This window comes from Mirounga leonina, unplaced genomic scaffold (assembly GCF_011800145.1).
Source record: "Mirounga leonina isolate KUSES-001 unplaced genomic scaffold, KU_Mleo_1.0 Mir_91, whole genome shotgun sequence".
Classification (NCBI taxonomy): domain Eukaryota; kingdom Metazoa; phylum Chordata; class Mammalia; order Carnivora; family Phocidae; genus Mirounga; species Mirounga leonina.
Window position 1 is genome coordinate 21,837,695 of NW_023270839.1, and position 27,365 is coordinate 21,865,059.

Sequence of the window (27,365 nt, forward strand, 5' to 3'; positions counted from 1 at the left end):
CCGTCATTTCCGGGTGCGACCCCCGCTTCTGTCCGGCTGGGCGCTGGACGCGTTGGGTCCGCTCGTGACTGCATCTGACCGTCTGCACGAACTGCCCCTTCCCTGTTCCCAGCGGGAAGGACATGAGTGTTCCTGGGCCAACGTCCCCGGACGGGGTCCTGCCAGGGCCACCCCACGGCCGGGGGGCAGGGGAGCCGACGCCGGGTACGTGCAGTGGGGCGGGGCGGGCGGCCGGGACCCGAGTGGGTGGGTCTCCGGGGCTGTGGGCGGGAGAGAGCTACTAGTCTCCGAGGCTCTGGCTCCAGCGCGGAAGTGGGGCATCGCGTCGGCCCCGGGGCCGAGCTGCGTGAGTGGGAAACGAAGTCGGGGGGGCGGTTGATGGTGAGGTCATTCTGCGTTTGTGTGTTGACTCCAGCACACTGTTGGCTGTTATACGTTAATGGTCAAGGATGAATTTGTCAGAAAGATGATCGGTTTGTCATTCAGAGAATTGATGTGTCCAAGTATTATGACCACTCACTCGTGAAATGCTGTCTTGCTTGTTGACATTTCTCCAGCAGCTTTCTCACCCTGAGGTCCAGGAGAGATTTAAGCCCTAATTCCCTAAGGCATCCGTTGAATGTAATAAATTGACTTGCCAGGCATCCTGAATGGTACTATTTATGTACCGTCCTTGGGAGAATTGAGAAAATAGTCAAAACAGTTTCTGTTCAGATGAGGAACCCCAAATGAGGAAGGCTGCAGGGCTTTAGATGTGTTTCTTTTACCTCCGGTTCTAGAAATATAGAGGCTACTTAAAAATAGTGCTTTCTGCCCTTTCTTGGTCTTGCTTTTCCTCAGTGATCGCCCCCTCTTTACACTTTCATAAGCTGCTTCTATTAATAGGACTTCCTTGTATGTATGTATGTGCAGCTTGGGTCCCTCTCCTCTTGCCTCTCCATCTGCTTGCTGGGTACTTTGACATGGTTGTTTTGCTCTAACCTCGCATACAGCCTGTGCATAAATAAAAGTAGATGTCTCATTCTGTTAATGGTGCCAAGTCCCTCTCAGTTCACACTTTGACGTTACTCTTGACTTTCCTTTCACTTGCCTCCTACCTCTATTTAGTCTAGGGGATTCTACTATGCAATTTCCGTCTCTTCTCTGTAGTTTCACCTTCAAGGCCAGTTGTAAGGCTATCCACCTCCAGTCTCTTATTCTTCCACTGCATCTGTCCCACTGTTGTCATATCACTGCTCCAAGATGAAGCTCCAGTCATGTCATTTTCTTGCTTGGAAACCTTAAAATGGCTCCTTACTATTTACTAGCCAAACGGCCAAACCCCTTAACTTGACACTCAGGGATCCTCATGGGCTGGCCCCATGGTTTTATAAGCTCACTATTGCATATGTCCTATGTTCTAGACACTCCAAACTACCTTCTCTTTCCAGAGCAATACCATATTCCCACCTTTCTTCTGCTGCCTTTTTTTTTTTTTAAACCATATGGAATTCCTTCCACTCCTTTAGAATTCTTACCCATTTGGAAATAGTGGCCTTCAAAGATTGTTGGTAGGAGTATAAATTGGTGCCCTATCTTAGGAAGGCAGTTTTGCGATGTCTGTTTAAGAAATGCATAAACCCTTTGTCCCATCATTCTAAGAATTTATCCTACAGAAACATTGACATGGATATGCAAAGACAAGCAAGGAAACTCATGGCAACATTGTTTGAAATAGCAAAAAGTGAAAATAACTTGAATACCTATCCTTAGGTATCTTAGTCTACATGGGCAGCTACAACAAAGTACCATAGGCTGGGTGGCTTAAACAACAGACTTTTATTCCTTGAAGTTCTGGAGTTCTACAAAGTCCAGGATCTATGTGCTGGCCAGTCAGGTTCCTGGTAAGATCCCTCTTCTGATGTTGCAGACTGCTGCCTTCTCATTGTGTCCTCACATAGTGGAGGGAGAGAGTTCTGGATTCTCTTTATCTTTTAAGAATAATAACCCCATCATGGGGCCCCACCTTCATGACCTCATCTAAATCTAATTACTTTCCAAAGGCTTCACCTCCAAATACCTTTGTGTTGGAAGTTAGGGCTTAAACAAAAGAATTTTGTGGTGGGGGACACAAACATTCAGTCCATAACAGAGAACTGGTAAACAAAATATGGTAGAATTTGCTTCTGTTAGAAATGTAGTAGATGTGGGCGCCTGGGTGGCTCAGTTGGTTGGGCGACTGCCTTCGGCTCAGGTCATGATCCCGGAGTCCCGGGATCGAGTCCCACATCGGGCTCCCAGCTTGGTGGGGAGTCTGCTTCTCCTCTAACCCTACCCCCTCTTGTGCTCTCTCTCTCACTCTTTCTCTAATAAATAAATTAAAAAAAAAAATCTTAAAAAAAAAATGTAGTAGATGCATATATATGCATATGGAAAGATACCTAAGATGTATATTTAAGAGAACAATATGCATAATATTTCATTTACGATTAAAATAGTTTTTTTTTTAAAGATTTTATGTATTTATTTGTCAGAGAGAGAGCAGGAGAGCACAGACAGGGGGAGCCGCAGAGGGAGAGGGAGAAGCGGGCTCCCCCCTGAGCACGGAGCCCGACATGGGGCTGGATCCCAGGACCCTGGGATCATGACTGGAGCCAAAGGCAGTTGCCCAACCAGCTGAGCCACCCAGGTGCCCCTAAAAACAGGGTTTATGCATGGGTATACAGAGACAATTTTTTTGAAGGCTCTGTGTGAAACTACAGAGTGGAGTAAGGGAGTGAGAAAGAGTATTTTTTTTTAAGATTTATTTATTTATTTTAGATTTTATATCTTTATTTGACACAGAGAGAGCACACAAGCAGGGGGAGTGGCAGGCAGAGGGAGAGGGAGAAAGAGAAGCAGGCTTTCCACTGAGCAGAGAGCCTGATGCGGGGCTCGATCCCGGGTTCGTGACCTGAGCCGAAGGCAGATGCCCAACTGACTGAGCCACCCAGGTGCCCCTAAGATTTTGTTTTTTAAGTAATCTGTACACCCAATGTGGGGCTCAAAATCATAACCCCAAGATCAAGAGTTGCATGCCGTACCAAATGATCCAGACTAGGTGCCCCAAGAAAGAGTATTTTTACTTTTCAGCTTATACTTCCCTCTTTTGCATTTCAAGTTTTTACAATGAGTAATACTTAAAAAGAAATTTCTATCCATTCTGCAACCTTAAGCTCCAGTTCCCACACTTCCTTTAGAAGTTGTTCCCAGACTTCCCTGATAAACATGATCTTTCTCTCCTCTGAATTCCCATAACAGTTTCTTTTTCTCTAATGGCACTTCTCATATATTATGATTCCCCTGTATCGAGCCCTTTCAGAGAAGGGGACTTGCTTAGTTTATTCTTGTAACCTTGGAAACTAGTACACTAGTACTAGTATTAATACAAGTGTGTAGCTAATATTTCTTGTATGAGGAGGGTAAGGACCCTTTCTTTTTCTTTTTCTTTAATCTCCCACAGTAAAGTACCTTGAATTTAGTAACTTGATGTATTTAGAAATGTAAGTTGGACTCTTCCATAATTAACCAGAAGATTGGGGTAGAGTAGGGGAGGTCTGTGAGTTAAAATGTTTAAATAATGTAGGGGAAGTGTATTGGTTGTGATTCCTTAAAGTTGACATATCCTTATTTGGGTGTTTCTGTTGTTTATCTGTAATACTTGTTTTCTGTATATCCTTAAAGAGAGTTGCTGTTTGCCCTGTTACTATAATTAAGCCTTAAGCAATGGCATTAATTTTCAGATACACTTTATTCACTTCCCATCTGATGGCACATCAGTGGCAATATCTGTAAAACTCCACTTTTTCCCATTACATGTATTTTTTAAAGATTTATTTATTTATTTGAGAGAGAGAGTGCATGCACACGGTGGGGAAGGGCAGAGGGAGAGGGGGAGAGAGAATCCCAAGTGACTCCGCGCTGACCAGAGCCCAACTCGGGGCTTGATCGCAAGACCCTGAGACCATGACCTGAGCCCAGTGCCCAACCAGCTGCACCACCCAGGTACCCCTTTCCCGTTAGATTTTTATTTCATTTGTGCACTGCTTCAGTTTCTAGTTAGTTCTTACCTGTTTGAATATTGCCTTGCTACTTAGAGAATTCCAAAGTTTGTTCATATATTTCTCAGAATCAAAATAAAAATCAAACTATTTTTTTTTTATCTATGAAAACTTACTTTGGGTATGACGACATGTTGTTTTTCTCAGTCTTGCCAAAATTTACATCTGTGGTAAAAACTGTATTTGGAAATGAGCTGTAGTGTGCCATAATAAATATATTTTATATAATGATCAATTTGATGTCACTAATTACTACCAGATTATGATTAAATGGAGATGTTTCAGAGTTTAATATATAAAAATGCTTTTAGAGTACAATTTTAGTAATATGACCATGTCACTTTTTTTTCTCATTCTAAACCAATGATTCTAAAATCTTACAAACCATTCATCGAACCCTGTTTAGAAATTGTTTTGTACTTTTCTTGGTAGGAGTAGTGATTGATGGGTATTTATTTTAGATGTTTTTGAATGGCTGACAGTGCTTACACTGTTATTCAAAGGAGAAGTATGAAGCATAGTTCCTGGCATCACGTCGAGATTTACATGCAATTATTATACACTATTTTCTATGGTAAATTAAGGTGCTGAGTCTCAAGAGAAATCCTTTGGAAATCTTTCTCCTTCTAACAAATGATAAAACAACCTTCCTTTTACATGGAAATAATATATCAAGCTATTTGCAAAGTAAATGTTGACCCACATCAATTGAATTACATTCAATTGAAAAAAAATTTTTTTAGGCATTGCATTTCTGCATGCTTATGAAAAGAAGAATTTATTGCTTTCATTCAGTGACTGTTACCCATTTTTAGGCCTCGGACTCTTAATAATCCATTGAAAACTGTAAATCCTCTGCCTTGGAAAATACATAAACATACAGAATATGTTTTGCATGTGTTAATGTTCTTTTAATCCAGACTTTTCCTTATACCAGTAGCTTAAAAACATTTTTTGAATGCCCGTATCTTGTTTTTTAGAGGATGCTCGGAAGGTAAAGCTAAAAAAAGCAAAGGAAGGCTGCCCGTAGTGTCCTGTGTGTGTACTCTGAACCCCAGAGCCAGCCCCCGCCTTCCCCACTACTCTCTTACCCCATGTCCATTTACACAACTCCTACATTTGATTTTTTCTTGGGGACAGGTTTAAGGGACGCTTCTCCAGATGAAGGGTTACTAGAGGACTTGACTGTAGAGGACAAAGCTGTGGAGCAGCTCGCAGAAGGATTGCTTTCTCACTACCTGCCGGATCTGCAGAGATCAAAACAAGCTCTTCAGGAACTCACGTGAGCTAACAAAAACCTTCCATGCACTCCTTTCCCCTTGTATATAAACTGTATTAAGGCATAACATTTTGTAACATTTAATACAGTTGAGTATTTCTGTCTTTAGTGGTAGCAGTTGGGAGTGAGGGAGTACTTAGTAATCTAAATGTAAAAAGTGAGAGGCGCCCAGCTGGCTCAGTCCCAGAAGCAGGAGCATGTGACTCTGGATCTTGGGATCCTGAGTTCAAGCCCCACATTGGGCACAGAGATTACTTAAGTGAATAAAACTTTAAATGTAAAAAGTACTCCTAGAGTATTTGGTCTTTTATAAGAGGTACCCCTAAATCTGATCTGTGCCCAACCAGCTGCACCACCTGGACTATTGATCTGATCTGGACTATTTGATTAGTTTTGGTATTTTGCCATTATTTTATGAAAATATTACCTACTGGGAGTGTTGCAGGATGGGCACACACCCGTTTCTGAGTAGTGTTGCAAAATTGCCTCCATAAGAGCCACATTCATTTTCAGTCGCTGGTTCACGTGAGTTGCCAAAAATCTTTTATCTTTTTTTGAGAGGACCCATTTCATTTCTAGTAGATAAGCCTATCTAACTAAAGGATTGGAGGATAGACCAAGAGAAGAACGGGATTTCATGAAGTAGGATCAGTATGCAAAATATACTAAGTTTATCAGCTCCCACCCAGAAAAGCAGACTGAACTTCTACTTCCTTTTGGGTAGGACCTCGCTTAGTTGCTCACGCTGGCCTATCATTGCTTTTTGTGCTTGTCAGCTATGAACCGGCTATGAGCTGTTGCTGCTCTAAGACCTACTCTTTGAAAACTTACCGGAAAAGCCTGTATTCGGGGCGCCCGGGTGGCTCAGTCAGTTAAGCATCTGCCTTCAGCTCAGGTCATGATCCCGGGATCCTGGGATCGAGCCCCGAATTGGGCTCCCTGCTCCGTGGGGAGCCTGCTTCTCCCTCTTCCTCTGCCTGGTGCTCCCACTGTTTGTGCGCTTGTGCTCTCTCTCTCTGACAAATAAATAATTAAAATCTTAAAAAACAAAAAAGCCCGTATTAGGGCAAAAGGGGAGTAACAATCAACAACTGTGTCCATTTTGTACATATTCGTAAGGAATGTTATAATCCTTGGATTTGAAGGCCGTAAGTGAGTATGAAAGTGGTACTGTGTTCTACTCTGTGGTACACTCCTGGAGTTAGGGAGTTGCCAGCAATCCTGCAACTAGCAATTTTCTGCTAGTTCCAATGACCTTTTTTTTCCCCCTAGTGTGTGGTATTCCTTGTATTTTAAAGCCAGTCAATTCTCGTGGCAAAAAGTCATAAAAATTTCATAGGGGAGTTTGGATGAAGTATGTTAGACTGAAGGAAGGTAAGAAACTGCAAGCAAAACATATCTGGATAGGGAAATAGTTTTTTTCTCAGAGGATCATTCCCCAGGAGCTGGGAAGCACAGATTAATTGCAGAGTTTAATTGATGACATTGGCTAAAATTTAGTGTTTTAAATAATCCCACTTATCTTCCAAGGCACCTAAATGACGATGGTGACGATGATGACGATGATGATAGTAAACTCAGCTGCTGTTTATTACTATTACTATATAGACTACTTGCCCAGCACTTTATATACTGTATCTCAATTCCGACACCTTATGAAGTGTTAATATTATTCCTGTTTATAGTTGAGGAAACTGAGGTCCAGGAAGTTTAAGTAAATTGAAAAGGATTACACAGCCAGTGGTTAGTGGTAGAATTAATAATTAAATATGATGAATAAGCAGTTATTATACCTCTGTAGTGTTAAGGAAAGATAAGCAAACTTCAGCGAAAGGAAAAAGATGTTTTCTAGTAGCTGCCTCTTTCATCCCTCTCTCCACAAATCCCACTGCTGGTAAAGATTTAGGGGAAAGAGTACTGCACTGAGAGGCACCTGGGATCCAGTCCTGGCTGTGTTATCAAACAGTTTAATTTTCATTAAGCCACTTTACATTATAGAAATAGGCCTACAGAGGTGAAGGAGAAGGTAGTGGTAGACACAAATCAAGTTTACTTTGTAGCTAACAACGGGTAGGGAAGACCAAGAACAAAACTTGACTTTATATATAAGAAAGGTTATGAATATTCTTGTACATGTGTTTATCATTTTAAGAACATTGGAAAGAAAGAAAAAAGAGGTTTGGGATCTAGGTCCTAAAAGTCTCTGGCAAGGTACTTGTAAGTAGCCTTAGTGGGGTTCCCTTTGAGATAATTCATGCTTGGACCTTCCAGGGAAATAGTTTTTTTCTCAGAGGATCGTTCCCCAGTTACTGCGTCAGGGCTTCCCAGTCACTCCCAGCATATGTGCCACAGATTATACAGAACTTAAAGGGAAAGGAAAGCCAGTCATTTCTGCCTGATATTGTAGCTAAGTATTCTGTGGAATCTTTTTCTAGAGTGTCTAGACTTATGGATCATGAAAACACTACTTTTTTTTTTTTTAAGGTTTTATTTATTTATTTGAGAGAGAGAGAGTGAGAGAGAGCATGAGTAGGGGAAGGAGCAGAGGGAGAGGGAGAAGCAAACTCCCCACTGCAGGGAGCCTCACGCAGGGCTCGATCCGGGACCTGAGCCAAAGGCAGGTGCTTAACAGACTGAGCCACCCAGGCGCCCTGAAAACACGCTTATAATTACCGTTTTATTATAAAGGATGCACATCAGGACCAGCCAAATGAAGGGACACATAGGGTCAGGGTTTGGGAGTATCTCCATCACAGAGCTGCTATGCCTTCTATTGACATTATTATTATTATTTTTTAAAGATTTTATTTATTTATTTGACAGAGAGAGAGAGAGCACAAGCAGGGGGAGCTACAGGCAGAGGGAGAGGGAGAAGTGGGCTCCCCACTGAGCAGGAAGCCGCAGGGCTCTATCCCAGGACCCTGGGATCATGACCTGAGCTGAAGGCAGACACCCAACCGACTGAACCACCCAGGCGCCCCTCTCCTAGTGAAATTAGGGCACGTTACCCTCCTGGCACATTGATGTGTTTACCAACCAGGAATCTCTGCTGAGCTTCAGTGTTTAAAGTTTGTATTGGGTCTTTACTCTCTAAGTATAATTGATTGGATCATTGGCCATGTAATTGAACTCACTCTCCAGCACCCTCCCCCCACCTCCTTTCTGTGGAGAGAAGACTGATAGCAGTAATGGTATCACGTGGACTGATACCACAAAAGTTCAAAGCCCCAACTCTGTAACCACATGATCTTTCTCGCATGTCCATCCCACATCACCTCATTAGCATAAACTCTGGCATGCTCCAAGAGGGGTTTGTGAGTAATGAAGATACTCCTGTCATTTGGGAAATTACAAGCGTCTTGTACAGGTTGGAAAGGGAGAAATAAAACAAATAAAACTGTCTTTGTTCGCAGATGACATGACTGCCTATGTGGAAAATCCCCCAAAATCCACAAAGTATATGAGTTTCAGCATACCAGGTTCATGTATAAAAGTCAGGAGTGAATAATTAGAAAAATCAATACCACTTACAATAACCCCCTTCATATAACTACTTTGATATAAATCTAACAAAATATACACAGGCGTTATATGCATATATATCCCCAAAAATTGTATTGGGGCTTTACTCTCTAAGTATAAAAAGACACTTGTGATAGTGTCTTTTACGGAGCCGAAGTTTTTTTTTTTGTTTTATTTTTTTTTTTGTTTTTGAGCAGAAGTTATTTATCTTTTAAAAAGATTTTATTTATTGATTTCCAACAGAGAGAGAGAGAGAGTGCACGCGTGCATGAGTGGGCAGGGAGGGGCAGAGGGAGAAGCAGGCTCCGGGCTGAGCAGGGAGCCTGATGTTGGGGCTCGACCCCAGGACCCTGGGATCATGACCTGAGCTGAAGGTAGACACTTAGCCAGCTGTGCCACCCAGGTACCGGAGCAGAAGTTTTTAATTTAATTTAATTTATTTATTTATTTTAGAAGTTTTTAATTTTAAAAGTTTGACTTACCAACATTTTCTTTTCATGGATCGTGCTTATGATATTTCATGTAAAGATTCATCTCTAAACCAAGGTCACCTAGATTTCCTCCTGTGTTTCCTTCTAGACTTTTTAGAGTTTTACATTTTGTATTTAGATCTGTGGTCCATTTTGAGTTAATTCTTGTGAAATTATAAGGTCTGTGTTTAGGTTAATTTCTTTGTACATCACTGTCCAGTTGTTCTCTCACCTTTGATTATCCTTTCTCCACTGCATTGCCTTTGTTATTTTGTCAAAGAACCGTTGACTATATTTGTGTGGGTCTATTTAAGAGCTTTCTGTACTGTTCCATTGATCAATGTGTTCTTTCACCATTAATCATGCTGTTTTGACTTCTGTAGTTTTATAGTGAATCTTGAAACTGGGTAGTGTTAAGTGTTCCAACTTTGTTCTTCATTGTGTGTTGGCTATTCTGTCTTTGCCTTTCTGTGTGAATTTTAGAATCAGTTTGTTGATATCTACAAAATAACTTGGTGGGACTTAAATTGAGATTGCATAGAATCCTTAGATCAGGTTGGGAGGAATTGATATCTTAACAGTATTGAGTTTTTTATTCCATTTGGTTGGAATATCCATTACTTAGATTTTTTTTATTTCTTTCATTAGAGTTTTATAGTTTTTGCATATAATGCCTGTGTATATTTTGTTAGATTTATATCAAAGTAGTTATATGAAGGGGGTTATTGTAAGTGGTATTGATTTTTCTAATTATTCACTCCTGACTTTTATACATGAACCTGGTATGCTGAAACTCATATACTTTGTGGGGGGATTTTCCACATAGGCAGTCATGTCGTCTGTGAATAAAGACAGTTTTGTTTTATTTCTCCCTTTCCAACCTGTGTACCTTTTATTTCTTTTTCTTGTCTCATTACATTAGCTGGAACTTGCCATATGATGTTGAATAGGAATAATAAAAGCAGACAATCTTTTTTACTCCTTATCATAAGGGGAAAGCATCTAGTTTCTCACAAGCGTGATGTTAGCTATAGGCTTTTTTTTTTTAAATGTTTTTTTATCAAGTTGAGGAAATTCCTCTCTCTTTCTAGTTTGTTGAGAGTTTTTAATCACGAATGGTGTTGGACTTTATCAAATACCTTTTCTGCATCATGTAATAGGACCAAATGATTTTTCTTTACTCTGTTGATGTCTTGGATTTCACTGATTGATTTTCAAATGTTGAACCAGCTTTGCGTACTTGGAATAAATGTCATTTGGTTGTGGTGTATAATTCTTTTTCTATATTGTTGGATTTGTTTTGTTAATATTTTGTGGAGGATTTTTTTGCATTTCTGTTCATGAAAGATATTGGTCTATAGTTTTCCTTTATTGTAATATCTTTATCTAGTTTGGGTTTTAGTATAATGTTAGCTTCATAGAATGAGTTAGGAGGCGCTCCCTCTGCTTCTGTTTTCTGGACGCTATTGTGGAGAAGTGTTATAATTCCTTCCTTAAATGTTTGGTAGAAATTACGCGTGAAGGCATCTGGTCCTGGTATTTTCATTTCTGGAAGGTTATTACTTACTGATTGAATTCCTTTAACAAATATAGGCCTACATAGATTATCTGTGTCTCCTTGTATGAGTTTTGGAAGTTTGTGTCTTTCAAGGAATTAGTCGTTTCTATCTAAGTAATCAATTTTGTGGACAGAATTGTTGAAAATATTCTCTTCTGATCCTTTTAATATCCGGGGAATCAGTGATGATTTCTCTTCTATAAGTAATGTTAGTAATTTGTGTCTTCTCTTTTTTTTTTTCTTGTGAGTCTGGCCAGAGGTTTGTCAATTTTATTGATCTTTTGAAGAACAACTTTTGGCTTTATTGATTTCTCTTTACCGTTCTCTGGTTGTAACAGTCTGTCATTGCCATCCTGCTTATGTCGGGTCATTGACTTGCTGGATTCTCTTCTTAGTCGTTGTGTATTTCCCTTTTTGTGGTCTCTACTCAAGAGCAGAACGGACAAACTTGTGACCTGGGGGGTATGCCAAACTCCTTGCTGGATGGTGGAGATTTTGTAACTGTTCTTCATTCTCTTCATTGCTGTTTCTTTTTTCATCATTCTCTGTTTAGCATAGTTTTGCAAGTAAATCATGTCATATTTTGCTTTCCCTGTAGTATTCTTTAAAATGTTTAATTCAGTGGCCCTCTCAGTGTTACTTATTCCTGTGATCCTAGCACTGGTTGATCTGGAGAGGAGTGTCAGGGAAGTTGGCTTCTGTTCTTTAATAGAAGGTTTTGAATCAGAATTTTAATGAGGACCCTTAGAAGTTATGTGGTCTGACCTTCTCACTTTATAAATAAAGAAATTTAGGCCCAGAGAGATAAACTAAATTTCCAAGATCACACAGCTTGTTATTGGTGGGGAATCTTGTGTTTCCTAGTCCTGTTTTTTCATCTTCTTATTTACCTCTTTTGAGGTATCCATTGATAGTGCATTTTCCCCAACTCTAATCTAAAAAGTCATTGCTTCCCATTTCCTTTATGGTAATTTTGCCGTTTTAATATACATAAAATCAAGTTTTTGGGGCAAGATAGTATAAAAAAACTTTTTTTTTGGATAATACAGAGAGTTGCTAGAAATAACAAGTAACAAAATGATTTTAAATGATTTGATGATTTCAGTTATTACAGTTAGATTCAGTTATTAGAATTACTACTCATTTAGGCAAGAATAAAAGATACAGTTACCAGAATGTGGCTTTGAAATATTATGATTATGATTATATTTTTTAAAGTAGGCTCCACATTCCCAGTGTGGAGCCCAATGTGGGGCTTGAACTCATGACCCTGAGATCAAGACCTGAGCTGAGATCAAGAGTCAGACGCTTAACCGACTGAGTCACCCAGGCGCCCCTGGAATATTATTTTGAAAAAGATTTTGTTAAACCAAGTAAGCCTTGTAGAGGTAATACATTTTCAACTTAATTTTTACCTTTGACATTAACTAAGATGAAATGTGATTCCAGCACTTACAGTATGTACAGTTTATTTTGGCTATGTGCTTTTGTTTCAGACAGAACCAAGTTGTATTACTAGACACACTGGAACAGGAGATTTCAAAATTTAAAGAATGTCATTCTATGTTGGATATTAATGCTTTGGTAAGTATGATTTAGTTGACACAGTGTAATGAGAGCTTGGCTTAGAAATAACTAGGTTTATCCCGTGCAACTTTGTACTCAGGTATATTTAGGATCTTTTCCTCTAATTTTAATGTTTAGGATTTGTCTTTTAACAGGAAACCTTTATTTACTTCACTAGAATTTCCATTGTCTTGAATTGTTATCTTTCAAATGTTGAACTTGTAATAGAAAATGGAACTTTTTTGTTAAAGTCTAGAATAGATTTGCTCATAATAATTAAAGACTTCTAAAAGAGAACTAAGAGAACTAAAAGAACTAAAAGTAAGGAACTTTTGGGGTACTGTGTTTCCCCTTAAGGAGAGTGCATCTCTCCTAATCAATTACAAGACTTCTTAAAAATCAACATTTTATTTAATTGTATGGTCTATTCATAGTGTCATAACATATTAATGCTGAAATGGACCCTTTGGGGGGTCCTTTATAGAGCCTTTATATCTTTCAGTGTATGTGACAATAGTGAATTTCATCAGAAGCTTTATAGCTTTTTGATGAGAGGAACTGATACTCTATTTTAAGAAACAGGGAATTAACAAAAATAAGGAACTTTTGGCTACCTTTCTTTTCACCTCAACATTAAGCAGTAGCTTGGTTTGTATGATTTTGTGGACTTTCATACCTATGTCAAAAAATGAACTTTTTGTTGAACAAATGTGGCTCATTAATGTTTTCCCTTTATAATGATCAAAAACAGAGTTCATCTTCTGTAGCAATAGGCAGAGGCCTGGGGTAGTAAATACAAAGTCTTTCACTTAATGGTTTTCTGACTTGTTCTGAAGGAGGTGGACAAGGCTACGCTGACCTACTTTTGTCTTCCCCACTGAATTCATATTGCAGCAGAACAACCATTTGCTGAGTGAATGAGTGATAAATGAATGAACCAAGCAGATGTAATAGTGTTGCTTCAGTTTGCAGAGATCTTCCTGTTTTTTCCTCTCTCAGCCCAAGAGTGGTTTGATTATCATTCAGGAACTGAGAACTGTAAGGCCTCGGGTGGGGTGGAGGTGGGGGGGGAGAGGATCTGTAAGCTCTAGAGTTCATCAGACTAAGACTTTACTTGTAGATACATGTAGGTTGCTAATTTCTTTACAACACATCTCTTATTCTTGTTACTTGGTCTTCTCTTTCTGTTAACCTTGGCTCCTGAGAATGAGGTGCTTTTTTCTTTTGCTCCCATCTCTGGCTGAGATGGAATGTCCAAACATACCATGACTTGGGAAGAAAAGTGTCCTTACAGAGGTGGTTCTGCGTGGTCTCACTTTAGAAGCCCAAGGAACATGACCAGATTTGTCCACAGCCCTCTCAGGATTCTCTGGCCATAGCTTGGTTTTTCCTGATGGGCGGCCACTTCACTGAAATTGTCCTGTGTACCCTGCTCAGGCTCTCCCCTGTAAAGACAGTAGAGTGTTCTCCTTTTACTTACATGAAACTGATAGCATTACTGGATAGTCTTAATAAAATTTTAGGATTATATTGCATGTTTTTAAAGCAAAATGTTACCTGTACACAATATAAATGTCTATTTTATGTTTAGTAACTCTTTTTTTCAATTTGAACTGAATCAAATGTTTTCAAATACCTATTAGTGGTTTAAATGAAATTTGAATTTTGGCATTAAAATGAGATAATAAGGCTTTAAAAGATGTGACTGGTTGAGGCAGAATGAACTGTAATTTATAACTTGTCCATTTTACTATTTCAAAATGTCTGTTTTTTCCCTTTTTTTTTTTTTTAATTTCAGCCTATTTTAACTTGACTTTTCATTTCCTTTTCCATGTTTAGTTCACTGAAGCTAAACACTATCATGCCAAGTTGGTGAATATAAGAAAAGAGATGTTGACGCTTCATGAAAAGACGTCGAAGTTAAAAGTGAGTTGACAATTCTTTTACATTCTTTATAGAAGCAGAGGTTTAATTGTTTGTTTTTTTCAGTATTCATTTTCTGACTTCTTAGATATCCATATTCAATAACATACTTAATTAATGGTTCACTGTTTTCTTTTAAAACACATACTACTCTGGGCTTTTCTACTCATAGCTGGGCTAAGGAGCTCGTGTTTTCATTGTCCCTGCTGTTCTCATTCAGTAAGAGTTTGGAGTAAGAAATTAAAAAAATTTTTTTATATTAAGGGGGACCTTAAATTATCCAGAGCAGATTTAAAAGTTAAATATGAAATTTATTAATGCATGTGGATTACCTTAAGTCAGAGCACTGCTGCTTTGAAATGAGGCCACAACCAATAAGCCTTGATTGTTCTCTTGGTTTTAAATTTTTTTGACACAGAAAAGAGCACTTAAGCTACAGCAGAAGAGGCAGAAAGAGGAGTTGGAAAGGGAGCAGCAACGCGAGAAGGAATTTGAAAGAGAAAAGCAGTTAACTGCCAAACCAGCTAAGAGGACGTGAGAAGCCGAGTGCGCATGTGTGTTCGCCCTTCCCTGCCCGTGTGGCCGGTATCCAGGGTGACCTCAGGGTAGGCTGGGGTGAGGGTAGTGCCTTATGCCACTGTCTCCCATCTCGCAGTCCTTTCCCCAGGACTGCTGTCTCCATATCTTCACTTTCGCATTCAGGAAGCTTCCCCCCCCCCCAAGTAGAAGACATATGTCACTCAGTTTGAGGATTTACATGTAATTTTCCAGCTTCTGTTCTGCTAATTTTCAAATTCATTATTTTGGCCTTGAATGGTTTATAAACTGGAAAGTGGTCTAGACTCTAAGTGATTAAAAACTAGGATGAGTTTTGTAGCATCTTGGTAAGCATGGATTTAAAAGATTCAGTTTCTTATTTATGGAATGACTTGCCTTTCTGGCAACACAGTGCTGGTTTTTGGTAATTGCCGTTTCATTGCTTGGTTCAGAAGAAATGCTAACTGTTCCATCACATATGCCATCGGAAAAGAGGTGGTATAAGCCTTTGTGAAGAACACGATGGAGACATGTGTACACAGGAAATAGCATCTTAGACATGGGACAGGTGGGCAAGATTCCAGATAGACCCTGCTAACCATCCCCTCTGCTTCCTTATGTTGTTACTCTCTCGTTCTCATGTACTCTCTGCGCTGAAAATAGATGATCCTACTCCTAACGTTTGGCAGGGGGGATAGAGCTGTCACGTGCTCAGATATGCTTCAGTATTTATAGTACTTAGTCAGAATTGTCACACACTGAGATACAGTTGCCAAATTGATAAGACTCCAACTTTCCAAATGGAAGGTCTAATCGCGAGTTCTGTCTATCGTCTGATTTGCTGTGTGGCCTTATATGTGGTTAGTTTTTCTGTGCTTTTAAAAAAATTCATAAAGTAGAATGATATCTATACCAACTACCCATTTTATAGATAATGATAAGAATGGTGGAAAATGAGCAAATAGCTTCTTCACAAAAGAGGCAGCATGATACCTTGAGTGTTTTCTGGATTGTTCCCCTCAATATTTTTAGTAGGAACTTATTCGAGGGAAAAGCACATGAAGTTTCATTTTTTAAGATTGAGATTATTCATTGTTTTAGTATTATTTAATATCCAACTGGTCTTCGATCTCTATTACATAGAGACTGTACGGAACCTATAAAGGTGTATGCTTAGAATTGTGTATCTTTTATAGTCTACATTACATTTTTGGTAAGCTGGAATCACTACCTCTGATCTCATATCAGGCTAATTAACCATGGAGAGGGCATTAGAGTTAAGTTGACTGCTAAAAACTGGTCTATTTAAAGGTTTAAACAGTTTATTGGAAAGCCGGTCCCTTTAATGAATGAATTAATGATCTCACAATTTACTTCACTTTACTGGATATTTAAAAATATAAATATATTTTATCTTAAAAGGCTACATTTGCCCTCAAACACTAGCTAAAACTTGCCTGGGGCAGGATTCATTAGCACTTGCAGGACAATGTCACCTAAATTGCTGAATGTACTCATTTATATAAGGCTATGCGTTGTTTTTCAGAGTGGTTTGTGGGCTAGCTACAATGATTATTTAAAATGGTGGTTCCTGGACACCACTTTCAATCTAACTGAAGTAAATCTACTTATTTGTTTGTTTTGTCTTTTTTTTTTTTGTCCCCCCCCAAGTGGTTCCTGATGTACCTTAAAAGTTGAGACCCACTGGTCTAGTGGTCTAGGTCAGAGGTTCACACTAGGCTGCATGCCATTATCACCTGAGAACTTCAAAACAAAACAAAACAGACATTCTGGAAGATTCTTGATCATTAGTTCTGAGGTGGGGCCCATGCAAATTTTAAGAGCTCCCCACATAATTCTAATACAGGGGACCACTCATCTAGATTGTGATTTATATTTATAAGGAATGAAATAGTTTAAAAGCTACCCAGTAACTCTTGGGATTAATCTTATGAAATTCTGAACTGCTGCTTTTGATATAAAGTTAGATTTAAGACTGAAATAGATAGCAGGCAGGAAATAGATACAGAATTCTGGTTAATTAATTGAACTTTTGTGATCTGTATTAAAATAAATCATGTTTATTGAGTGAGTGGCAAGGCACATATACTTTTAGAATTGTATTTAAGTTTTGAAGATTTTTTAAAATGTCAAGAATATATATTAGCAACCACTATTTTTAGGTCAGTTGTAAATCAGAAGTACTGTTACATTGGTAATTACAATCTAAAACTTTAGCTGTATTTCAGTAACATAGAAATATATCTTACTGACTAAACCTAAATGGAACCCTTTATATTAGTCTTGAAATATTTTTGCACAATATGGTGAATTGGTACTTGGCTTGAAAATAATTACCTTTGGTTTTTTGGTGGAAAAAAAATTGCCTTTGTTTTGAACTATATCACATATATACTGAACTAAAATGATGACAGTTAATTTTGTATTTACTTTACAGTCGGTATTATGTAAATATGCAGACATTGAATGTAATATGGATTGTGTCTGCAGTGAGTGTTTGGGTGTATACAGTTCATAATATGCCAGTTGCACACCCTTGTACATTTGTCTGATTTTGAGCTTGTACAATGTGGACTACTTTTTACACATTTAATAAAAAAAAAAAAAGGTCTCTGAATTATCCCAGGTCCTTTATGAAGCTCTGTTTTGTATGTAGCACTGTATATTTCCCTTTATGTATTATTATTTCAAATATTTCATTCCTTTGCTTTCCTCTCCTGTCATCTACTTAATGTTTCCTGTAGATTGTATCAGAAAATGACTGGGCTACTCATGAAATCCTTTACAGAAAGATGATAGAGGGGCGCCTGGGTGGCTCAGTCAGTTAACCACCTGCCTTTAGCTCAAGTCATGATCCCAGGGTCCTGGGATCAAGCCCCACGTCGGGCTCCCTGCTCAGCGGGGAGTCTGCTGCCTCTCCCTCTGCTGCTTTCCCTGCTTGTGTGCTCTTTCTCTCTCTGTCAAATGGATAAATAAAATCTTAAAAAAAAAAAAAAAAGATGATAGAAAGTCTTGTGAAAAGATTCTGGTTGAAATCACCCAACTTCATGAAGTTATTTGAAAATAGAAATGATAAATATAACTTATTTATTTATTTATTTATTTATTTATTTATTTATTATTTTTTTAATAACTACAACTTTTAGTGATTTGGTAGAGGATCCCTACATGAATCACCTGTAAATAATGGAGATTTCCAACTAATAGGATATTTTAGGTCAGGTTTTTAATTTTTTTAATCTGGGAGTCCGGGGACTTATGTGGATAGCCTTTGAGGGGAACATGAACTCTCATAAATCTCTCCTAGAATTTTGTATATATGTGTTTCCCAAGATTGGATCTATAGATTTCATTAGGTTCTTTTATGTATGTATAAAATTTCTTTCAAAGCAATGATTTTTAATTATTAAACCTCCAAACCTCACTGTGCATATATTTAAAAAAATTAGTTTCTAGGTTTTCCTTTTGGATGCAGTTTTATTTATTTATTTATTTTTTGTTTTTTTTTTAAGTAAACTCAACACCACACTTGGGGCTTAAACTCACTCACAACCTGGAGATCAAGAGTTGCGTGCTCAGGGCATCTGGGTGGCTCAGTTGGTTAAGTGTCTGACTTCAGCTCAGGTCATGATCTCAGGGTCCTGGGATAAAGCCCTGCGTTGGGCTCTATGCTCCCTGGGGAGTCAGCTTGTCCCTCTGCCCCTCCCCCTGCTCATGCCTTCTCTCTCTCTCTCTCAAATAAATAAATAAAATCTTAAAAAATGAGTTGCATGTTCTACCCATTGAGCCAGTCAGGCACCCAGGTAGTTCCTATATTGTGTATTTGTTCAAAGACTGTGTTTATACAGATTAATCAGATATTTAAGATTTGTTCTCTTGCATGTTCATAGTGTTTTAGCTCTGTTTGCATGTATGAGGCCAGAGGGCCATCCAGTCTTTTGGTTAGCATTTGGGTGAGACTAGGTTTATTTCAAAGCCATTAAGAGAGTGAAGAGAGTAGTCAGGGAGACAATTCTAATGACTAGTTTAAAAAGCGCTTAGAGCAAAAATTCCATAGAAACACAGTGTGAAGGAAGGGTGGTCAAAGAGAAGATTGGTAAAATTTGGGGCAGTGTGGGAATGATAATCGAGAAAGAGACAAGGGAAGGCCAAGTATGAAGTAGAAGGGAATGGTAATGGTCTTTGGCAGACCTGTGAAGCCTGAAAAGAAGGGGAAACTGATATGCATGTACAGAATAATAAATTAATAAAACCCACCTATTTAGGATAGGTTTAGTAGGTCGCCCCCTACTGTCACTTCATCATAAATTGGGAGAGAAGGTTGTAGCTAGCTGTTCATTCTGGTTTAGATCATAAATATATTTCTAATATGCTTTGGGAGGCTTGCAGTGCTCCAGTCTGGATAAGGATGGGGCTGAAAATTTCTGAGCATGTATGGGTGTGGCTCACCCCTATTCTAGTCTTGACTTTTATTAGAACTTTGGAAAGACAGTCAAAAAGTATATTGAACACTGCAAGGGAATATGGGAATCCTAAGCAACAAAAATGTGTATATAGATCGGAACGTTCTGGCCTCTGCTTTGATCGTAAAACTACAGTGTGTAGGGCTTTAGGAATATAGTGGTTGGAATTGCGGCTTCTGAAGTCAGACTGCTGTGGTTTCTACTCCTGATTGGTTTCGGCCTTGGACTTGCTTGATCCCCGTGTACCTCAGTTTTCTAAACTGTAAGGTTGGGATAAGTGTTTCTGGCTTTTTAAGTTACAAGGTTTTATGATATTGACATAAAAACAAAATAGAGCTCGGGAAATGGTGGATGTTAGAGTATCTTAAAGTCACACATAATCCCACGGGGGTGGTGGTGCTTATTTTGCCACTTTTTACATGTTGATTTTGGCTCACTGGGTTCCCGCTGCCTAGGATCCTTCATCCTGTAAATGTCTGCCTGTTGAGACACCTGTTCGTTCTTTGCAGCTCAAATGTCATTTATGGTTTTCCAAACCACTTCCTAAAGAGTTTCTTTTTTCTTGTGTTCTATATAGTACTTAATAATACATTTGCCTTCTCATTAACAGTATTAGTTATGTGCTCACATGCCTCTCAAGATCAAGGGTACTTCATAATCATCTTTTTATTCTGTGGTGCAGTTTGTGCCTGGTCTATAGTTGGTGTCTTAGGGTTCTCCAGAGAAACAGAACAAGCAGGGTTGTGTGTATGTATGTGTGGGTGTGTTGAGAGAGAGAGAGGAGAAAGATTTATTATAAGGAATTGGCTCCCATGATTGTGGGGGCTGGTAGTTCCAAAATCTGCAGGACAGACTGACAGGCCGGAGACCCAGGAAAAAGCTGATGTTGCAGCTTGAGTTCAAAGGCAGTCTGGAGGGAATTCTCTCTTCCTCAGGGGACCTTAGTCTTTTTGTCTAGGGGCTTTCACCTGATTAAGGTCCACCCCCATTATGGAGGGGACTCTTTAAGCCTAAAAAAAGTACCTGCACAGCAACATCTCGACTGCTATTTGACCAAATACCTAGATACTACGGTCCAGCCAAGTTGCCACAGAAAATTAACCTCGGTCGAGAACTTGAATTGAATCTAGTAGGAGACAGATATACAGATATTAAAAATAGCTGTAATAAAAAACTGGATTCCATAAGTGTCAAATAAGGAATATTACAGTAAAAAGATTAAATTCTGCAATGCAAACATGCCTCAGAAGACTGTAATCCTTGGATAATCCAAGTCACTGCTTCCATTAATTCAATTGGACTAAAAACATGATAGTCAGATCTTGGGAATCAAATGAGCACAGAGATAATGAATGTGCTGTTTAGATTTATACTTTCTCTGTCAACTGCGGGCTGTTCCAGTCTCTTAAAAATAGCTTCAAGGAAGGAGCTGGGTCGTTCTAGAGCAGGCTCAACAGATGAACACATTCTTAGATTTGTAACCGGAGAGAGCACAGAGAGCACATGGGTAATGCTGCCATCTTGTGGTTCTCTTTGCTCCCCTAGTTCTACAAGTTCTAGTGTTGTCTCGGTTTGATGAAATTTGGCCCAAGTGTTTTCAACTGTAGTTTTAAGTAAGTCATGATTTTCTGTATGGTATGAACTTTTGTTTAAACAGTGAGGTGTTTGAAGGTAATCTGTGTGGAACGTCTGATAAAATTTACAACTACACTTTTCTAACTTTTTGAGTCTTTGAGTTTTTTTTTTAAAGATTTAAAAAAAATTATTATTATTTTAAGTACAGTCTACCTCCCGACATGGGGCTCAAACTGACAACCCCAAGATCAAGAGTCATATGCTCTACCAACTGAGCCAGCCAGGGACCCTGAGTCTTAGTTTGATGTTGGGCTTGAGGGCTTTATTTATTTATTTATTTTCGCCTTCTTTTCCAATTGTGTAATCTATCATCAACCACACTCAGCATCCTCTTCTAAGAAAAACATTCCAGGCCAAAGATCTCGCTGTGGGCAAGTTCTGTTTTTTATTCCCCTGAACCTCCACGTTGGGCCTCAGCTGATAGAATCTGGGGTGGGCACCTGACCCAATGGCAGCCAACCTGTAGGCCAGTTGGTGAAAAATTAGCCTGGCAGGAAAAACTCTGCCTAAATGGGAACCTCAGAGAATCTCACTGGTTTTGTTGATTACTGTCTTGGGAATATGTATTAGAATACTCACTCTGAATCAGCCCTTTTAGTCATTGAAGGAGAAATAAGACACAGAAGCAGACAGAGAATAGCTGAGTGTTAAGTGTTAAGTAGGGAGCCATGAACTTCCACTTCTAAAAAGGGGACAAGGTGATCAGACCCCTCAAAATGCCATGGATTCTGAGCAATTTTCCTGTAGAAGCTCTTTTCTTAGGTTCCTGTGGGATTTGATTGCTGAGCTTTTACTATTTTCCACAGGTGTTTTATAACGCCTCCCTCCCATCTCCTACCTTTCCCATTTCTGAAGTAACCTGAACAAACCTCTGTTTATTGCAACTAGAAGCACCTAACATTGTCATCGTCTTTCAGGTGGCTCTAACATGTTGTGTTTTTTGAAATGTTGCTTTTTTGTTTAGATTTTATTTATTTATTTATTTGAGAGAGAGGAGTAAAGGGAGAAAGAGAGGGACAAGCAGACCTCCGGCTGAGCGTGGAGCCTGACGTGGGGCTCGATCTCACAACCCTGAGATCATGACCTGAGCCGATATCAAGAGTTTGACGCTTACCGGACTGAGCCACCCAGGCGTCCCTCCAAGTGTTTTAATATGCATGTGATCTAATTTAATAATGAGGATGCTACTTAGGAGTGTATATATCTCCATGCCTACTCACCCGGGAATTCAAGGAAGAAGAGGACAATGACCAGCACCCAGGTGCAGTCCTACTGTCAGCCACACATCTGTGACTGCTTATTGGGTTTTTTCCTCTTGTTTTGTTCAGTTTCTTAGAGTATTCTCATCTCTGGCTGGATTTCTAATCCCAGTACATTTGCAGCTTATTCTCAAGCCTAACATTCAGAGCCCCAGTTCTGTGGAACATCTGTCATATGCCAGGTGCTGTTTTACGTCTGTTATCTTGTAACAGCGGTGCTAGGAGGTTATCACCATAACACTGGATTCTTATCACCATTTTACAGTTGAGGACAAGGGGTGGAGCTGGGATTTGGTTCAAGGAAAAACCCAAAGCATTGCAGGGGAATTTTTTGGGGCTGGAGACCCTAGAAACAGAGATTAAATAATAGAACTTCAGGGCGTCTGGGTGGCTCAGTTGGTTAAGTGTCTGCCTTTGGCTCAGATCATGATCCCAGGGTGCTGGGATCGAGTCACGCATTGGGCTCCCTGCTCAGTGGGGAGCCTGCTTCTCTTTCTCCCTGTCCCTCTCCCCTGCTCATGCTCTCTCTCTCTCAAATAAACAAAACTTAAAAAAAATAAATAATAGAACTTAAGAGTTTTACCTTAACTCATTTGATAAAACTACTAATGATAGGAAGTTACATGGGTACATCATTTCATCTCCTAATTTTCTTAATCCATTCTGATAATATTGGAAGAACAGAAGTGGAAGAGGCCTGAGTTTCTCCATCAGGAGAGAAGCGAGTGGGAAGACTGCACAGAACTCTATGATTTTCCTGCAAGGCTGTTTTAATTCTAGGCTGACCATGAAGCTCCACACCTCTCTGATAGAAACAAACAATGGAGAGACTGGAACTGGGTGAGAAGTGGCTCAGGGGCCTTGCCTTGAGATGATAATGATGCTGGAGTTGACAGAAGCCAAGCAAGCCAAGCCGCTAGGAGAAACAAACACTCCAGAGTGGCCAGGACATTCCCATCACGGCTGTTCTGAGACATTTCACCACCACCACCACCTCAAGAAAGCTACCTTCGATGTTGCCTGGCTGAGGCTGCATTTCTGGATCTTGAGCCTACCACTCGGCTCCATCTCTTCTGCACCTTAATGGCTGTGGGGGGAGAGCACAGCTAGAGTTGGAAGCCAGGTTTTCTCACTGGAGGGCGCAGCGTAATTCGGTCTCCCTTGGGGGTCAGCATGCAGACCTGAGGTGAGCCCTAACAGTATCCCAGCATCACTTAACATAAGACACCTTGTAATTTGTGGCTTCTGGACTGTTGTTTTCACTTAATAATGGCACCAGTCTCTCTGCTCAGTGCAGTGGCCGCATCCAGGCAAACGAATTCATCTCGGATGAGATGTTGCTGGCTGTTGACCGCCTCACAGTCTGGGCCTCCACTGAGGTCCACAAATGTACCGTACCTGTCAGACCAGGGGAGCGCAGAAGAGACAGCTCCTGAAGGAGGGCAGATGCCCCTTTCCCGTCCTGGTAGAAAGTACAGTGGTAAGGAGAGGAGGCATACCGAGTCACCTTCCGTTTCTGAGTCCCTCCTGGCGTCCTCTTACGCTACTGACCCGCCCTCAGCTCCCCAGGAGAGGTGACAAACTGAGCAGTGGCTTGTGCCACCTTCCGAGTCAGACCTGATATTAAGGATGCAGACTGGCATTTAAAGCAGGCTGTGTCCCCTCCCCCCTAACCTTTTTTCTCTTCCCATCGTGGCCATGCGACTGCGCCTCACGCAGCTCTCCCGACCGGGACCCTAACGGACCTAGGGCCCCAGCTGCGGTGCTCGCAGGCCCCTGCGTTGGCACTGAGGCAGGCTCCGCACAGCTTGCGCCTAGCCAGTGGTCTGCTCCTAGGGCAGATGGGCCTTCCCCGAAGGTCACTGTTGGCTGCAAGACTCGCCCTTGGCATCACTGAAGCTCTGCTCGGCAGTTTAAGATGCTTCCCCTGCCAAACTTCCTTCCTTTTCTTCTTCATCCCGGCAGGCTGCACAAGAAGGAATGAAGAGGTCGATGGAAGTGGGCATGCGGGAAGGGCATATTATGTAAGGCCAGAAGACCCACAGAGAAGATGGCCCAGGAGAGAGCACGGGACATGCCATCAAGAGGGGCACCAATGTCACTAAGAAGTTTTGCAGGCCGGGGATGATGGAAATTCTGAGAAGTGACTGTAAACTGAGCATGTTAGCATATGTGAAGATCGAGGCCAGGAGGGGCACTTAACTGTCGGAAGCCCCAAGGCCAGACCTAGCCTGCTCACCAGAAGGCAGGGTTGGAGGGCAGGCAGTGAGTGGGCTTTGGCAGCAGGGGGTTGGGATGATGGTTAGCAGAGCATGGTGTCGGTTTTGCGTCTGGGGGCAAAATAAGCAGATAGTCAACAAGGGTGCTGCTTAGCCTCTATAACAGGAGTCAGCAGACTTTTGGTAAAGGGCTAGATAGTAAATATTTTAGGTTTTGTAGGTCCCATCAGCTGTTGTAGTACGAAAGCAGCCACAGACGCTATGTCGAAAATGAGTGTCGCTGTGTTTCTACAAAACTTCCTTTACGAAAACTGGTGGTTGGTTTGATGTGGTCCGTGGGCCATTGTTTATTAAAAAAAATTCAGAATTGGAAGAGCAAGAAGCTGAGGGCCGTCACTTCAAGTCATGATCTCTTGCTCAGTTCCCAGACTTGAGGCAGTTTTGAGGTCTGGAATCCACTGACTAAAGAGGCAGCTGGAGGAAGGACCCTGCAACACTCTGGCACGGACAGACCTTGACAGTCCCTCCAGTCCTTCCTCAAAGGAACCGATGGCCATTTACTTGGGTGATTGTACAGTAGGACTGTTGGACAAAAGGTTCTGAGTTGACCCTGATCCAGAGAGACCCAAAGGAGCATCAGGGCCTCCTGTTGGAATGGAGGAGGTCCTGCGAGGACCAGGTGAAAAATGAGGTCGTGCATCGAGTCCAGGTTACGATGGGTCTGCTGGAGCCCCAGCTCCATGCAGTGGCCATACTGCGTCTTTTCCCACCACTGAGCCATCTAACCCCATGGAGGGCAGCCGGCAGGGCTGACGGCGCTGGCTTGAGCCTTTTGCAACACCTTTTCCTGCTTCAGCTCAGCTTGAAGCTGGCAGCCCTCTGTGTCACCCAGTATATGGGCCAGAAGATATCCCCGGGGTGGGATATGTTGCCTTTAGAACACAAAGAGGTCTGCAAGGCGCTGTACTTCCTTCTTTGTGACAGGATGGTACGACGCAGCAGTTTGTGATTTTGGAAGGGGATATCCCAGAATACCCCCTGACGGTTAGAACTCTTAAAAAATGTCACGGAAATGGTCTATTCCTGACTCTTCATAGAGTTTTCTCCCACCCTCAAGTGCATGCGTCTTATCGAGGCCTGTAGGAGCATTCTAGCCTCTCTGCTCATCCTGTCCAGTCACTGGATGTCATCAGTGAGATGGATCAGTATGATACTCTCTTAGATATGAGAGAGGCCCAGATCTCTCAGACTGTATTACGACAGGAGGTGGGAGAGAGTTAACATAACCCTGAAACAAACTGTCAGTTGAATGTTGTCCATTTTCCCTGCCCACCGTCTCAGCCAACACTTCTCTCTGGAGGCCTAAGTGTCTCATCCACAGGTATGGAATCCCATTTAGCAGAGTATCCAACCAGGAGGTCTACTTCAAGTGGAGGAGGGGTAGGAGTGGGTCATAACCATGAGATCCTCTGGTTCTGTCATGTACTGCACCACCTAGAAATAACTGGTCTCACAGACTGCTGGAGTGGCCTTCTAGAGTCACCCTGAAATGGTGGAGCGCTGTTCTTCAGGACATGGTGCATTTATTAAATCAGAGCCCTCTATATGGTGCTGTGTCCTCAGTTAAGAAGGATACAAGGCTCTGAAAACCAAGGGGTGGAAGCAGGAATGGCCTAACTTGCCATCATTCTTGATGACCCCCAGGGAATTTGTGCTTCCTTTCCTTGCAACCCTAGACTCTTGTGTGGTTGAGGGTCCAGGCCCACCAGAGGCACAATGAAGGCCCCATTGAATGAGAAGTTATGGCTGCTGACAGGGCACTTTGGGGTTTTGTGTCAGGGAAAAGCAGGCAAGAGGGGAGTTGCCACACTAGCAGGAGTAACTGAACCTGATCATCAGGAGGGGGTGCTGCTTTAACACCGCGGGGCCGGGAGGAATATAGGTGGGACTCCAGTGATTCATGTGGGTATCTCCTCTACTCCCTTGTCCCACTATAACTGTGCCTAGAACACATGCAGCCACCCCAGGCTTTGACTATCAAGTGTTCAAACCCCTCAGGAATAAAGGTTTGGGTCACACCACCAGGTAAGTCCCAAGACCTGCCAAGGTGAGAGCAGAGGCTGAAAGGGGTTTAGAATGGATGTTGGAGAAGGGAGAAGGTCAGTATTCACTGTGGCCTTGGGATCAACTGTGATGATCTTGGGGGACTCTAATTCATCCAGTGAACTCCCTCTTCTCAGTTGCTCCTCAAGAGGGAGGCCAGGAGGCCCATGGAGGAGCTGCTTTCTGCACCTTTGTGGAGAAGATCTATGTGGCACAGGAGGTGGGGTGTGGAGGCAGGAGACCATGCCTCACAGCTCTCCAACTATAGGAACATAACTGAACAAAGGCCTCAGCTACTTCACCCTGAATTCCACCGCCACATTTTTGCTAAAGTATGCTTCCCATGGGCTGCTCCTAGCCAATGACTGAGCTCAGCAGGGAGATTAAGGCAAGCCCAGGGTCCCTTGTTCAAATTTTATTAAGAATTTCAAGATGGCAACAGCAGAGCGTTAAACCAGGTGTGGGCCCTGTGTGACTACAGGTTGCAATCTCATTAAGCTGGCTCTGTCTGGGAGATAGGGGTCTCCTCTAATAGCTAACTTTGGCCTGACAGCCTTGCTGAACCTTCTTTAGACTACACAGCTGTCTAGAAAGCTTCCATTCAACCTTTCTTTCCTCTCTTCTTCTTTTAGGGTCAGACTTGCATCGTACTCTGATGGTTATCCCAACTTTCTCCATCTCCCTCCTCATTTTCTCCCCCAAGTTTCCCAATAAAATTATTGCATGTTTAA

General features: G+C 41.2%; 1 protein-coding gene across 2 annotated transcripts; it reads left to right on the plus strand.

The window, feature by feature from the left end:
• On the plus strand, positions 1 to 27,365 carry BLOC1S6 (biogenesis of lysosomal organelles complex 1 subunit 6). 2 transcript variants are annotated; one of them, XR_004677351.1, is made up of 6 exons: positions 1 to 204; positions 5,220 to 5,361; positions 12,405 to 12,492; positions 14,314 to 14,400; positions 14,816 to 15,002; positions 27,267 to 27,365. XR_004677351.1 is itself a non-coding variant. In XM_034994552.1 (5 exons), the coding sequence occupies exons 1-5, from the start codon at positions 123 to 125 to the stop codon at positions 14,933 to 14,935; spliced, it is 519 nt and encodes a 172-aa protein (XP_034850443.1). In that variant the 5' UTR covers positions 1 to 122; the 3' UTR covers positions 14,936 to 17,575. The 2 variants fall into 2 exon arrangements, 1 of the variants encoding a protein (XP_034850443.1); XM_034994552.1 differs by lacking the exon at positions 27,267 to 27,365 and having other exon boundaries at positions 14,816 to 17,575.

Excerpts from the sequence above, each read along its gene's own strand:
- BLOC1S6 (XM_034994552.1), top strand. The coding sequence starts at position 123 with ATGAGTGTTCCTGGGCCAACGTCCCCGGACGGGGTCCTGCCAGGGCCA. Across the intron at positions 5,362-12,404 it reads CAAGCTCTTCAGGAACTCAC|ACAGAACCAAGTTGTATTAC; the intron begins GTGAGCTAACAA and ends CTTTTGTTTCAG. Across the intron at positions 12,493-14,313 it reads TGTTGGATATTAATGCTTTG|TTCACTGAAGCTAAACACTA; the intron begins GTAAGTATGATT and ends TTCCATGTTTAG.